The sequence below is a fragment of the Myxine glutinosa genome, chromosome 4 (genome assembly GCF_964187855.1).
Source record: "Myxine glutinosa chromosome 4, kmMyxGlut1.1, whole genome shotgun sequence".
Classification (NCBI taxonomy): domain Eukaryota; kingdom Metazoa; phylum Chordata; class Myxini; order Myxiniformes; family Myxinidae; genus Myxine; species Myxine glutinosa.
This window is the reverse complement of record NC_136264.1, coordinates 62346381-62361567: the sequence shown is the minus strand read 5'-3', so window position 1 is coordinate 62361567 and position 15187 is coordinate 62346381. Positions and strand designations below refer to the sequence as shown.

Below are 15187 nucleotides of genomic sequence, written 5' to 3'. Positions count from 1 at the left end.
GACCACCACGACCCCGGAGCCAACCACCACGACCCCGGAGCCCACAACCACGACCCCGGAGCCCACAACCACGACCCCAGAGCCCACCACCACGACCCCTGAGCCCACCACCACGACCCCTGAGCCCACCACCACGACCCCTGAGCCCACCACCACGACCCCTGAGCCCACAACCACGACCCCGGAGCCCACAACCACGACCCCGGAGTCCACCACCACGACCCCGGAGCCGACCACCACGACCCCGGAGCCGACCACCACGACCCCGGAGCCGACCACCACGACCCCGGAGCCGACCACCACGACCCCGGAGCCGACCACCACGACCCCGGAGCCCACAACCACGACCCCGGAGCCCACCACCACGACCCCGGAGCCCACCACCACGACCCCGGAGCCCACCACCACGACCCCGGAGCCCACCACCACGACCCCGGAGCCCACCACCACGACCCGGGAGCCGACCACCACGACCCCGGAGCCGACCACCACGACCCCGGAGCCAACCACCACGACCCCGGAGCCGACCACCACGACACAGGAGCCGACCACCACGACCCCGGAGCCGACCACCACGACCCCGGAGCCCACAACCACGACCCCGGAGCCGACCACCACGACCCCGGAGCCAACCACCACGACACAGGAGCTGACCACCACGACCCCGGAGCCCACAACCATGACCCCGGAGCCCACCACAACGACCCCTGAGCCCACCACCACGACCCCTGATCCCACCACCACGACCCCGGAGCCGACCACCACGACCCCGGAGCCGACCACCACGACCCCTGAGCCCACCACCACGACCCCGGAGCCGACCACCACGACCCCGGAGCCGACCACCACCACCCCGGAGCCGACCACCACGACCCCGGAGCCCACAACCACGACCCCGGAGCCCACAACCACGACCCCTGAGCCCACCACCACGACCCCTGAGCCCACCACCACGACCCCTGAGCCCACCACCACGACCCCGGAGCCCACAACCACGACCCCTGAGCCCACCACCACGACCCCTGAGCCCACCACCACGACCCCGGAGCCCACAACCACGACCCGTGAGCCCACCACCACGACCCCTGAGCCCACCACCACGACCCCGGAGCCGACCACCACGACCCCGGAGCCGACCACCACCACCCCGGAGCCGACCACCACGACCCCGGAGCCCACCATCACGACCCCGGAGCCGACCACCACGACCCCGGAGCCGACCACCACCACCCCGGAGCCGACCACCACGACCCCGGAGCCCACAACCACGACCCCGGAGCCCACAACCACGACCCCTGAGCCCACCACCACGACCCCTGAGCCCACCACCACGACCCCTGAGCCCACCACCACGACCCCGGAGCCCACAACCACGACCCCTGAGCCCACCACCACGACCCCTGAGCCCACCACCACGACCCCAGAGCCCACAACCACGACCCGTGAGCCCACCACCACGACCCCTGAGCCCACCACCACGACCCCGGAGCCCACAACCACGACCCCGGAGCCGACCACCACGACCCCGGAGCCGACCACCACGACCACGGAGCCGACCACCACGACCCCTGAGCCCACCACCACGACCCCGGAGCCGACCACCACGACCCCGGAGCCAACCACCACGACCCCGGAGCCCACAACCACGACCCCGGAGCCCACGACCCCGGAGCCCACATCCACGACCCCGGAGCCCACAACCACGACCCCAGAGCCCACCACCACGACCCGGGAGCCGACCACCACGACCCCGGAGCCGACAACCACGACCCCGGAGCCGACAACCACGACCCCGGAGCCCACCACAACGACCCCTGAGCCCACCACCACGACCCCGGAGTCCACAACCACGACCCCGGAGCCGACCACCACGACCCCGGAGCCGACCACCACGACCCCGCAGCCGACCGCCACGACCCCGGAGCCGACCACCACGACCCCGGAGCCGACCATCACGACCCCGGATCCGACAACCACGACCCCGGAGCCGACCACCACGACCCCGGAGCCCACCACCACGACCGCGGAGCCCACCACCACGACCCCTGAGCCCACCACCACGACCGCGGAGCCGACCACCACGACCCCGGAGCCGACCACCACGACCCCGGAGCCCACAACCACGACCCCGGAGCCCACAACCACGACCCCGGAGCCCACAACCACGACCCCGGAGCCCACCACCACGACCCCTGAGCCCACCACCACGACCCCTGAGCCCACCACCACGACCCCGGAGCCCACCACCACGACACCGGAGCCCACAACCACGACCCCGGAGCCGACCACCACGACCCCGGAGCCCACAACCACGACCCCGGAGCCCACCACCACGACCCCTGAGCCCACCACCACGACACCGGAGCCCACCACCACGACTCCGGAGCCGACCACCACGACCCCGGAGCCGACCACCACGACCCCGGAGCCGACAACCACGACCCCGGAGCCGACAACCACGACCCCGGAGCCGACAACCACGACCCCGGAGCCGACCACCACGACCCCGGAGCCGACAACCACGACCCCGGAGCCGAACACCACGACCCCGGAGCCGACCACCACGACCCCGGAGCCGACCACCACGACCCCGGAGCCCACCACCACGACCCCGGAGCCGACCACCACGACCCCGGAGCCGACCACCACGACCCCGGAGCCGACCACCACGACCCCGGAGCCGACCACCACGACCCCGGAGCCGACCACCACGACCCCGGAGCCCACAACCACGACCCCGGAGCCGACAACCACGACCCCGGAGCCGAACACCACGACCCCGGAGCCGACCACCACGACCCCGGAGCCGACCACCACCACCCCGGAGCCGACCACCACGACCCCGGAGCCCACCACCACGACCCCGGAGCCCACCACCACGACCCCGGAGCCGACCACCACGACCCCGGAGCCGACCACCACGACCCCGGAGCCGACCACCACGACCCCGGAGCCGACCACCACGACCGCACAGCCGACAACCACGACCGCACAGCCGAGAACCACGACCCCGGAGCCGACCACCACGACCCCGCAGCCGACCACCACGACCCCAGGGCCCACCACCACGACCCCTGAGCCCACCACCACGACCGCGGAGCCGACAACCACGACCCCACAGCCAACAACCACGACCCCGGAGCCGACCACCACGACCCCGCAGCCGACAACCACGACCCCAGGGCCCACCACCACGGAGCCCACCACCACGACCCCTGAGCCCACCACCACGACCCTGGAGCCGACAACCACGACCCCACAGCCGACAACCACGACCCCGGAGCCGACAACCACGACCCCGCAGCCGACAACCACGACCCCGGAGCCGACAACCACGACCCCGGAGCCCACAACCACGACCCCGGAGCCCACAACCACGACCCCGCAGCCGACAACCACGACCCCGGAGGCGACCACCACGACCCCGCAGCTGACAACCACGACCCCGGAGCCGACCACCACGACCCCGGAGCCGACCACCACGACCCCGGAGCCCACAACCACGACCCCGGAGCCCACAACCACGACCCCGGAGCCCACAACCACGACCCCGGAGCCGACCACCACGACCCCGGAGCCGACCACTACGACTCCGCAGCCGACGACCCCGGAGCCGACCACCACGACCCCGCAGCCGACAACCACGACCCCGGAGCCGACCACCACGACGCCCACCACCACGACCCCTGAGCCCACCACCACGACCCCGGAGATGACCACCACGACCCCTGAGCCCACCACCACGACCCCGGAGCCCACAACCACAACCCCGGAGCCGACCACCACGACCCCGGAACCGACCACCACGACCCCGGAGCCGACCACCATGACCCCGGAGACCACCATGACCCCGGAGCCGACCACCACGGCCCCTGGGCCCACAACCACGACCCCTGAGCCCACCACCACGACCCCGGAGCCCACCACCACGACCCCGGAGCCGACCACCACGACCCCAGAGCCGACCACCACGACCCCAGAGCCGACCACCACGACCCCGGAGCCGACCACCACGACCCCGGAGCCGACAACCACGACCCCGGAGCCGACCACCACGACCCCGGAGCCTACCACCACGGCCCCGGAGCCGACCACCACGACCCCAGAGCTCACAACCACGACCCCGGAGCCGACAACCACGACCCCGGAGCCGACCACCACGACCCCAGAGCTGACCACCACGACCCCTGAGCCGACCACCACGACCCCGGAGCCGACCACCACGACCCCGGAGCCGACCACCACGACCCCGGAGCCCACCACCACGACCCCGGAGTCCGCCACCACGACCCCGGAGCCCACCACCACGACCCCGGAGCCGACCACCACGACCCCGGAGCCGACCACCACGACCCCGGAGCCGACCACCACGACCCCGGAGCCGACCACCACGACCCCGGAGCCCACAACCACGACCCCGGAGCCGACCACCATGACCCCGGAGCCCACAACCACGACCCCGGGGCCCACAACCATGGAGCCCACCACCACGACCCCTGAGCCCACCACCACAACCCCGGAGCCCACCACCACGACCCCGGAGCCGACCACCACGACCCCGGAGCCGACCACCACGACCCCGGAGCCGACCACCACGACCCCGGAGCCGACCACCACGACCCCGGAGCCGACCACCACGACCCCGGAGCCGACCACCACGACCCCGGAGCCCACAACCACGACCCCGGAGCCGACCACCACGACCCCGGAGCCCACAACCACGACCCCGGAGCCGACCACCACGACCCCGGAGCCCACAACCACGACCCCGGAGCCGACCACCATGACCCCGGGGCCCACAACCATGGAGCCCACCACCACGACCCCTGAGCCCACCACCACAACCCCGGAGCCGACAACCACGACCCCTGAGCCCACAACCACGACCCCGGAGCCGACCACCACGACCCCGGAGCCGACCACCACGACCCCGGAGCCGAACACCACGACCCGGGAGCCGACCACGACCCCGGTGCCGACGACCTCGATTCCGGAGCCGACAACCAAGACCCCGGAGCCCACCACCACGACCCCGGAGCCGACCACCACGACCCCGGAGCCGACCACCACGACCCCGGAGCCGACCACCACGACCCCGGAGCCGACAACCACGACCCCGGATCCGACAACCACGACCCCTGAGCCCACAACCACGACCCCGGAGCCGACCACCACGACCCCGGAGCCGACCACCACGACCCCGGAGCCGACCACCACGACCCGGGAGCCGACCACGACCCCGGTGCCGACGACCTCGATTCCGGAGCCGACAACCAAGACCCCGGAGCCCACCACCACGACCCCGGACACCACCACCACGACCCCGGAGCCCACCACCACGACCTCGGAGCCCACAACCACGACCCCGGAGCCGACCACCACGACCCCGGAGCCGACCACCACCACCCCAGAGCCGACCACCACAACCCCGGAGCCGACCACCACGACCGCGGAGCCGACCACCACGACCCCGGAGCCGACAACCACGACCCCGGATCCGACAACCACGACCCCGGAGCCGACCACCACGACCCCGGAGCCCACCACCACGACCCCGGAGCCGACCACCACGACCCCGGAGCCCACCACCACGACCCCTGAGCCCATCACCACGACCCCTGAGCCCACCACCACGACCCCAGGGCTGACCACCACGACCCCGGAGCCCACCACCACGACCCCGGAGCCGACCACCACGACCCCGGAGCCGACCACCACGACCCCGGAGCCGACCACCACGACCCCGGAGCCCACCACCACGACCCCGGAGCCGACCACCACGACCCCGGAGCCGACCACCACGACCCCGGAGCCGACCACCACGACCCCGGAGCCGACCACCACGACCCCGGAGTCGACCACCACGACCCCGGAGTCGACCACCACGACCCCGGAGCCGACCACCACGACCCCGGAGCCGACCACCACGACCCCGGAGCCGACCACCACGACCCCGGAGCCGACCACCACGACCCCGGAGCCGACCACCACGACCCCGGAGCCGACCACCACGACCCCGGAGCCGACCACCACGACCCCGGAGCCGACCACAACGACCCCGGAGCCCACAACCATTACCCCGGAGCCGACCACCACGACCCCGGAGCCGACCACCACGACCCCGGAGCCGACAACCACGACCCCGGAGCCGACCACCACGACCCCGGAGCCGACCACCACGACCCCGGAGCCGACCACCACGACCCCGGAGCCGACCACCACGACCCCGGAGCCGACCATCACGACCCCGGAGCCGACCACCACGACTCCGGAGCCCACAACCACGACCCCGGAGCCGACCACCACGACCCCGGAGCCGACCACCACGACCCCGGAGCCGACCACCACGACCCCGGAGCCGACCACCACGACCCCGGAGCCGACCACAACGACCCCGGAGCCCACAAGCATGACCCCGGAGCCCACAACCACGACCCCGGAGCCGACCACCACGACCCCGGAGCCGACCACCACGACCCCGGAGCCGACCACCACGACCCCGGAGCCCACAACCACGACCCCGGAGCCCACAACCACGACCCCGGAGCCGACCACCACGACCCCGGAGCCGACCACCACGACCCCGGAGCCGACCACCACGACCCCAGAGCCCACAACCACGACCCCGGAGCCGACCACCACGATCCCGGAGCCGACCACCACGACCCCGGAGCCGACCACCACGACCCCGGAGCCCACAACCACGACCCCGGAGCCGACCACCACGACCCCGGAGCCCACCACCACGACCCCGGAGCCGACCACCACGACCCCGGAGCCCACAACCACGACCCCAGAGCCGACCACCACGACGCCGGAGCCGACCACCACGACCCCGGAGCCGACCACAACGACCCCGGAGCCCACAACCACGACCCCGGGGCCCACAACCACGACCCCGGAGCCCACAACCACGACCCCGGAGCCCACAACCACGACCCCGGAGCCCACAACCACAACCCCGGAGCCGACCACCACCACCACGACCCCGGAGCCGACCACCGCCACCACGACCCCGGAGGCGACCACCACCACTACGACCCCGGAGCCGACCACCACCACCACGACCCCGGAGCAGACCACCACCACCACGACCCCGGAGCCGACCACCACGACCCCAGAGGCCACCACCACAGAAGGTATCTCAACTTCATGCATTACTTTGTGTGATTTCAGACTTGCAGGCAGCTAATAAATTTGCAGAAAATATTTACATTAATCCACCTGTTGTGGAACAACATTTCTGATCCAGAACAAAACAATAACAACTATAAATCAGAAGAGCATTATTTACCTGTTTTGTTTTTTACTTTTGATCTGTCATTGCAATCAAATACACATTCCAATCAAAGGTACAACTTGGTTTCAATGATATCCGATCCTCAACAAGTGCAAAAAGGAACTCGTTTTTTTGCTTCAAATTTTCAACTAAAAAATTCAATGTCCTGAAACAATCCATGAATTCTTTCAATGAACTCGATGAAAGCGTCACGATTGACTTTTTCTGGTAAAATTATAAAATTGGCAGATGGTAGGTTTAGACTTGGAATGTTAAATCATGGAATGTAATTCCTGTCTTGTACTTGTAAACACAGCATTATCATCATTATTTCATGCACAGCACCAACAACAACTGAAACAACAACAACAACCACTCCAGAGTCAACCACTGTTGAATTGACATGTGTTGTGACACCATGAGAATCAACATTACAGGCATCACAATCCTGGAAGGTTATCTATTTTCATGGCTCTTCTCATTCTTTCACAACTGCAGATTAATTGTTAATTTAAACAAATACAACCACATCTGTCTTTTTTCACACATTGTGTGGTAATAATTACAAACACCCAGCATGCACTTGCAAGATAATATACTTCTCTCTACGAGAAAGGATGTGAAAACACAATAAAAGGTCTGCTTCCTTTTTTAGCTCACCTTAGTTCCAGGGAGCTTGTACCACGGTTTGGCTGTCCGTCAGTCCGTAAGCACTTGCATCTTCTTCTCTGAACCTGCTAATGGGACTTGTGACCAAGCTTGGCACAAATGATATTTTTTAATGCTGCAACTCAAGTTTGTTCATGGCATGAAAAACAAGTTTTAATTAAAACAAAAGCCGCGTCGATGTTACACAATGCCTAGATGCAGCTGTGCCTATAACGTCGATGTTATAGGCACAGGACGTGGCGGATTTAGGGGGGTGGCGCGGGGGTGGCGCAGGGGCGTGCGAACCCCCTTTTCCCATCTGTTATTTCAGGCGGTGTATGACTGACCATGCCGCGATTTAAAAAATATATATCTCGGCAATTTCCCGTATGTGGTGACACGTGAACGAAGCTATGCTCCTCTCTCCACATTATTGTGACGACGTATAAATTAAATATTTAATCGTGACGATTGTCATCAAATGGACGAATTTTTAATATATCTCGGCATTTTCCCATCTGTTATTTCAGGCGGTGTATGACTGACCATGCCGCGATTTAAACAAAATATATATATCTCGGCATTTTCCCGTCTGTTATTTCGGGCGGTGTATGACTGACCATGCCGCGATTTAAAAAAAAATTATCTCAATGGACTTGAAGTTACAGGCCTTTGAGAATTCATTTCCTTCTATAAAGGGCAACTTTCATCGGATTTTCTTCCCGTTTTTTTTCAACCGAGTCTAAAACTATGTTAGCGACTGTGAAAAATGAAATGATATATCGAATTTGATTTGAAATAAAACTGTGTGAGAGAGCAAGACACCACAGGCCTACAAAACAGGCCTCAAAGCTATGCGAGTTAATAAAATGGTGGATATTTGTTTATATGAAGCCTCTCCCAGAATGGGTGGAGCTATGGTTCCCAGAATGGGTGGAGCTTTGAGGTTTTGTCTTCTCTGCAAGAACAACAAGAACAAGAAGAACAAGAACAACAGCAGAGGGCACTCTATGAGCAGCGTCTGCGACGCGGCTAAAAATCAGGGTCTCCGCGGTCTATCAGGGTCTAACTCTAAGGGGTTATACCGGGGGTCAAAGTGGATCCAGGTTTGAACCCCCAAAAATGGGAATTTGCTTTTTCCACTGAAATTATACACACCATTTCGATGAAACTTGACCACAACCTTCATCACTTGTGATGTAAGAAAGTTTGTTCACGGCATTAAAAAAATGGGGCCTTAAGGTGGTTTATGAGAGGTTTGTCCCCTGAAATAGGTATTTGCTCCCTTCTCCGATACCACACACACAATGTTGATGAAACTTCATGATGACCTTCACCATCTGTGATGTTCCAATGTTTGTTCACGGCAATGTAAAAAACGGGACCTGAAGGGGTCTACGGAGGGATGGGGAAGGAGTGGGGTTGTGGGGTTGTGGATGGGGTGGGGAGGGGTTGGGTGTTGCCCCCCAAAATAGGTATTTTTCTGTTTGTTTGTTTAAAGTCTTATGATTACATTAGTATTATTCTACATGCTGCCCTGCCTTCTCTCTACCATTGAAATTGGTTTTTTTAATGCTGTGATACCGTTTAAAATACCGTTGTTTTTTGTAGTATACTGCCTTTTTCTACCAGGTGAGCTTCTACCAGGAATATTTATTATTTTGTCAAACATCCTGAAAAAAAATCCATATCTTCGTGTACGACTGTTGCACCATTCTTTGAATCGATCATTTTGCCGATGTCGTTTTCTTTTTTCTTATTTTTTCTTATATAAAATTTAAAACAAAAAATGTTTTTCGAAAATGGAAAGAAAAAAGAAATGGAAAGGAGACAGGGTGAGTAGGTTAATAAGAGGACACATGCTGGTGCACGTGGGTGGGGATGGAAGGAATAATGGTGTGGGAATAATAGTACCGGAAGAGATCAGCAAGCAGGTGATAAGAGTGGAAAGATGGAAGGGATGGATAGTTAGGGCATGGGTTGTGATATGGAGGAAAATTTGTGTGTTACATCGGCATATGGGCCACAAGCGGGAAGGACTGGCACAGAGAAGCAGGAATTTGGGGACGCACTGGAGAAGATGATGGGAATGGTTGAGCTGGAGGTGATGCTGTGCATCGTTTGGGGCATTAATGTGCATATGGGATTTGCAGAGCTGGGTGAAGAGGAATGTGTTAGTAAATTTGGTTGGGGAATGACGAATAGAAAGGGTCAAGAGTTGGTGGCAAGGAATGGGATGGCCATTGCTGGTGCATTCTTTCAAAAGCGGGAAAGCCACAAGATTACAGGAGTGGACAGCATAGAACATAACTCAATTGATTGATTTGTAATACTCAGTTCCAGAAAGAGGATAATAAGCTTGTTACATACACGTCAGGTGGGACGACGACAACCGTTGACTACCTGATGGTGTGTAGGCGAGATAGGGGGCACCTCCGGGACACAAAGGTGATCCCGGGGGAGGAGGCTGTTTCACAGCACCACTTGGTTGTCTGCGACATAAGGGTGAAAGGTGCGAGGAGAGCACGGCACGTGAAGTACCAACCGAGAGTGAAGGTGTGGAGGTTGAAAGAGGTGACAGTAAGGGAGGCATTAAAAGAGAGGCTGAGTAGGGTAGAGGATGATGTGGTTGAGCTTGAAAGTGGTTGGATGTCAATGAAAGCTAGTCTGTTGGGAGCCGTTGGTGAGGTATGTGGATGGACAAAAGGACCACCGAGGCACTCGGAAACATGGTGGTGCGATGATGAAGTTGGAAAGAGGATTGATGAGAAGAGGAGGAAGTTCAAGGAGTGGCAGAAGGCGAAGGATACGGGAGCAGAAAAAGCAGAGCATGAAAGTTATAAGGCAGCCAAGAGGGCTGCAAAGAAAGAGGGAGCAAAGGCCCAGGAGGCATGTAGGAAAATGTTCGGAGAACGCTTGGATTCGGAAGAGGGTCAGAGAGCGGTATTCATGATTGCAAAGCAGATAGCGAAAGAGAGGTGTGATGTGATGGGGTGAGTTGCTTGAAGGATGAAGTGGGACAAATCGTTGTGGACCCAGATGGAATTAAAGGAAGATGGAAAATATATATGGAAATGCTGTTGAATACAGAGAATGAATGGGATGGCAACATAGAGAGTAACCCAGTTTTAGGACCGGCAGAGAAGATAACCGAGAAGGAAGTTGAGGAAGCCATAAAAGCAATGAAGAGTAGAAAAGCGGGAGGGCTGACGGGAGTTGTGGGAGATATGTTGAAGGCAGCAGGAAATTGGTGTGTGAAGGGAATGACAGAGATCTGCAATCTGGTGGTGAAAGAAGGCCGCATTCCAGTGGATTGGGATCTGAGTACCCATGTCCCTCTATACAAGGGGAAAGGTGACCCTCTGGACTGTGGTTCGTATTGAGCGATAAAGTTATTGGAGCATGGAATGAAGGTATTGGAAAGGGTTTTGGAGAGGACGGATAAGGAAGAAGGTGAAAATCGACGAAATGCAGTTTGGATTTATGCCAGGAAGAGGAGCGACAGACGCGCTCTTTATTGTGAGGCAGGTTCAGAAGTACATGGAGAAGAGGAAGAAGTTGTTTCTTGGGTTTGTTGATCTGGAGAAAGCATTCGATAGGGTTCCACGCGAAGTATTGACATGGGCAGTGAGGAAGTTAGGAGTGGAGGAATGGTTGATCAGAGTAGTAATGGCAGTGTACAAAAGAGCGTGCACAGCTGTAAGGACGAAGGACGGGAAAAGTGGTGAGTTTGAGGTGAAGGTGGGAGTGCATCAGGGGTCGGTACGAAGTCCACTACTATTTGTAGCTGTGATGCAGGTGCTGGCTCAGAACGTAAAGGAGGGTTTACCGTGGGAGTTGTTGTTTGCAGTTGATCTGGTGTTGATTGTGGAAAGTATGGATGGACTGAAAGAAAACGATGAACAAGTGGAAGGAAAATTATGGAGACAAAAGGTCTGAAGGGGAATATCGGAAAGACTAAGGTGATGGCAAGAGGTAAAGCATGTGGTGAGATGGAAAGAACTGGGAAGTGGCCATGTGCTGTGTACAGGAAGGGTGTCGGAGTGAACTCCATTCAATGTACAATGTGCGCTGAGTGGGTTCATCAAAAATGCAGCCGAGAGGGTCATTAACCAGTGTGGCAGCTACATTCAAATGTAAGGTGTGCACAGAGGGAGCTGCAGATGGAGGAAATGTTGAGTTGGATCTTGGAGACGGCATGAAGCTCGAAGGTGTGAAAACATTTTGCTACCTCGGAGACATGCTGAATGGAGAAGGTGGATCAGACTCGGCAACGTTTGCCGGAGTGAGATGTGCATGGAAGAAGTTTCGGGAACTGAGTGGCGTGCTGATGAGGAGGGGAGTGTCATTGAAGCTGAATGGAAAGGTGTATGCTGCATGTGTGAGAAGTGTTATGATTTATGGGAGCGAGACATGGGTAATGAACGTAGAGCAGCAACCAAGGCTGGAAAGGGTGGAAATGCAAATGGTTCGGTGGATGTGCGGAGTTTCGTTGAGAGAGAGGAAGACAAATGATGAATTGCGAAAGATGATGGGAATAGAGCCCATGATTGATGCTGTGAAGAGGAACAGGTTGAGATGGCTTGGTCATGTGTTGAGGAAGGGTGAAAACATAACCTCCATCCACCTCCATTTCAGTTGCGCCAACTACTGGCATATCCACCACCACATTTCTGTTCACAACGACTGCTGGTAATACTCATCTGAATGTGTGGTGTTATCACTTGAATGCCAAGGCTCGAATTGCATTTCACCTTAAAAGGATCTTATCACAAATAATTATTTCACTGTTGTCGATTTATCACACATATTTTTATCAGTTTGAGATATTTAGCTTTTACCAAGTTATTATTGTTTCCTTTTTCGTCAACAAATCTTCATTGTGACTATAAATATCCAATTTTATGTAATTTTTATAAAAGATCAGCAATGTACAATCGAAAAAAGTCTTTGTGCTTTTGTCTATTACAATGGCCATATTCGAGTGATCATTCATAATGCCTCTCCTCTCCTCCACCACCTTCCCCACACCTCCATTCCTACCCTCTCCTCTACCGCCCCCCCACTCCTCCACCCCTCTTCAACCCTCACCCTTTTCCTCCAATTCCTTTCTCCCATATTTTTTCCCCTGCAGACACTTCACCTTGTCTTAATCTGCCATGCACAAATGGAAGATGTATTTTTAAAAACAATGGCTGGACTTGTGACTGCAATCCTGGCTTTCAACTACTCGATGACATGCAACACAACTGTGTTGGTAAGAAAATAATATTGTGACATCATGTGTGATGTAATCATGGCTTCTACATTTGAAATTTTAATGACTCGTTTAAAATATTTATTTTGTTTCACTTGGTAAGAGCGAAGTTCATGTTAGAAATCTCATTCATTCTGCATTCAATATATAATTAATTTCTGTACTGCATATTTACTGCTTTTTGTTGAATTTGTCTTTCGATATGATTCAATTTCTAAAATACAACAGAATACTTTGAAGCCGATGAAGTCGCCGGAGGTATTATGTTTTCAGGTTGTCAGTCCGGCTGTCCGTCCGTGATAGGTTTCGTTTATACCGTGATAACTTGAGAATGGCTGAAGGGATCTAAGTCAAACTTGGTACATATATGTATAATGTTGAAAAGATGAACTGCTTAGATTTTGGGGTCAAGAGGTCAAAGGTCAGAGGTCATGTTAAGTAAAAAATTATGTTGCCGTGCCAACTCGTGAACCAGTGATGGGATTTTAAACAAACTTAGTATAAGTGTATATTATGATGTAAAGATGAACCGATTATATTTTAAAATCAAAGGTGAGTAGTCAGGTAATTTTGTTATTCTGGTGAGCTAGGAGGTCATATGTCAGGTAAAAATTTGATGCCTGAGAACAGCTGAATGGATTCAAATCAAACATTGTACAAGTATGTATAATGATGTAATAATGCAGGTGGAGGTATACAGTTGTGTCCAAAAATATTGGCACTCTTGCAATTTTTTCAAATAACTCACAATTTTCTCTAAAAAGAAGTTGAAATTGACAAAAGTATTTGGTCTCCACAATTCTTTATTTAATGTTTATATTACAGAGCCGTTGTTTTTGATTCAGAATTTAATATATCCTTTTAAATCAGAAAAAAATGGCATTGACAAAATTATTGACACCCTAGACTTAATATTTGGTAGGACACACAGCCTTTGGACAAAATACCTGCAGTCAAGCACGTCCTATAGCCATGAATGAGCTTCCTACACTTCTCTACTGACAGTTTTGCCCACTCTTCTTGTGCAAACTGCTCCAGTTTTCCCAGATTTGAAGGGTGTCTTCTCCCAACTGCTGTTTCAGATTTCCCCACATGTGTTCAATGGGATTTAGATCTGGACTTATTTCTGGTGACTTCAGAACAGTCCAGCGTTTTGTCTTGAACCATTCCTGGGTGCTTTTTGAAGTGTGTTTGAGGTCATTGTCCTGCTGCAAGACCCATGACCTTCGATGGAGACCCAGCTTTCTGACACTGGGTTGAACATTGTGCTCCAAAATACCTTGGTAATCTCCTGACTTCATGATGACATGCACACATTCAAGGCACCCACTGCCAGAGGCAACTCAGCAACCCCAAAATATCACTGAACCTCCTCCATGTTTCACTGTAGGGAAGGTGTTCTTTTCTTTGAAGGCTTTATTTTGTTTTCTGTAAACATAGAGATGACCAAAAGGTGCTTTACCAAAAAGCTCTAATTTAGTCTCATCTGTCCACAGGACATTCTCCAAGAAGGATTTTGGCTTGTTCGTGTGTGTTTTGGCCAACTCCAGTTGGGCTTTCTTATATCTCTCTCTCTCAGCAGTGGGGTCCTCCTCGGGTTCCGACCATGTAACCCCCTTTCATTGAGTTGGTGACAGATGGTGCGAGTTGAAACTGTCATACCCTTTGTCTGAAGGTCAGCTTGAATCTGTTTGGCAGTTGATCGAGGTTCTTCCTCCACCATTCAAACAATCCTTTGCTTCAATCTTCTATCAAGTTTTCTCTTGCGGCCACATCCAGGGAGGTTGGCTGCAGTGCCATGGGTCTTAAACTTCCTGATAACATTGCGTACGGTGGACACAGGAACATCAAGGTCTCTGGAGAAGGACTTGTAGCCTTGAGATTGTCCATGCTTGGCTACAATCTTGTGTCTGACCTCTTCAGACAATTCTCTGGTTTCCTTTCTTTTCTCCATGCTCATTGTGGTACACACAGTGACACAAAACAGCAGAATGACTCCTTTT

At 56.8% G+C, this 15187-nt stretch overlaps 1 protein-coding gene across 1 annotated transcript in view; it reads left to right on the top strand.

The window, feature by feature from the left end:
• The first annotated feature begins 3712 nt into the window (after positions 1 to 3712).
• Positions 3713 to 15187, top strand: part of LOC137425859 (uncharacterized) — a 245516-nt gene continuing 234041 nt past the window's right edge. The window contains exons 1-4 of the mRNA XM_078775229.1: positions 3713 to 4078; positions 4775 to 5242; positions 6758 to 7139; positions 13062 to 13184. Of these exons, the coding sequence (XP_078631355.1) occupies positions 3713 to 4078; positions 4775 to 5242; positions 6758 to 7139; positions 13062 to 13184 (1339 nt within the window). The remainder of the gene's footprint in view (positions 4079 to 4774; positions 5243 to 6757; positions 7140 to 13061; positions 13185 to 15187) is intronic.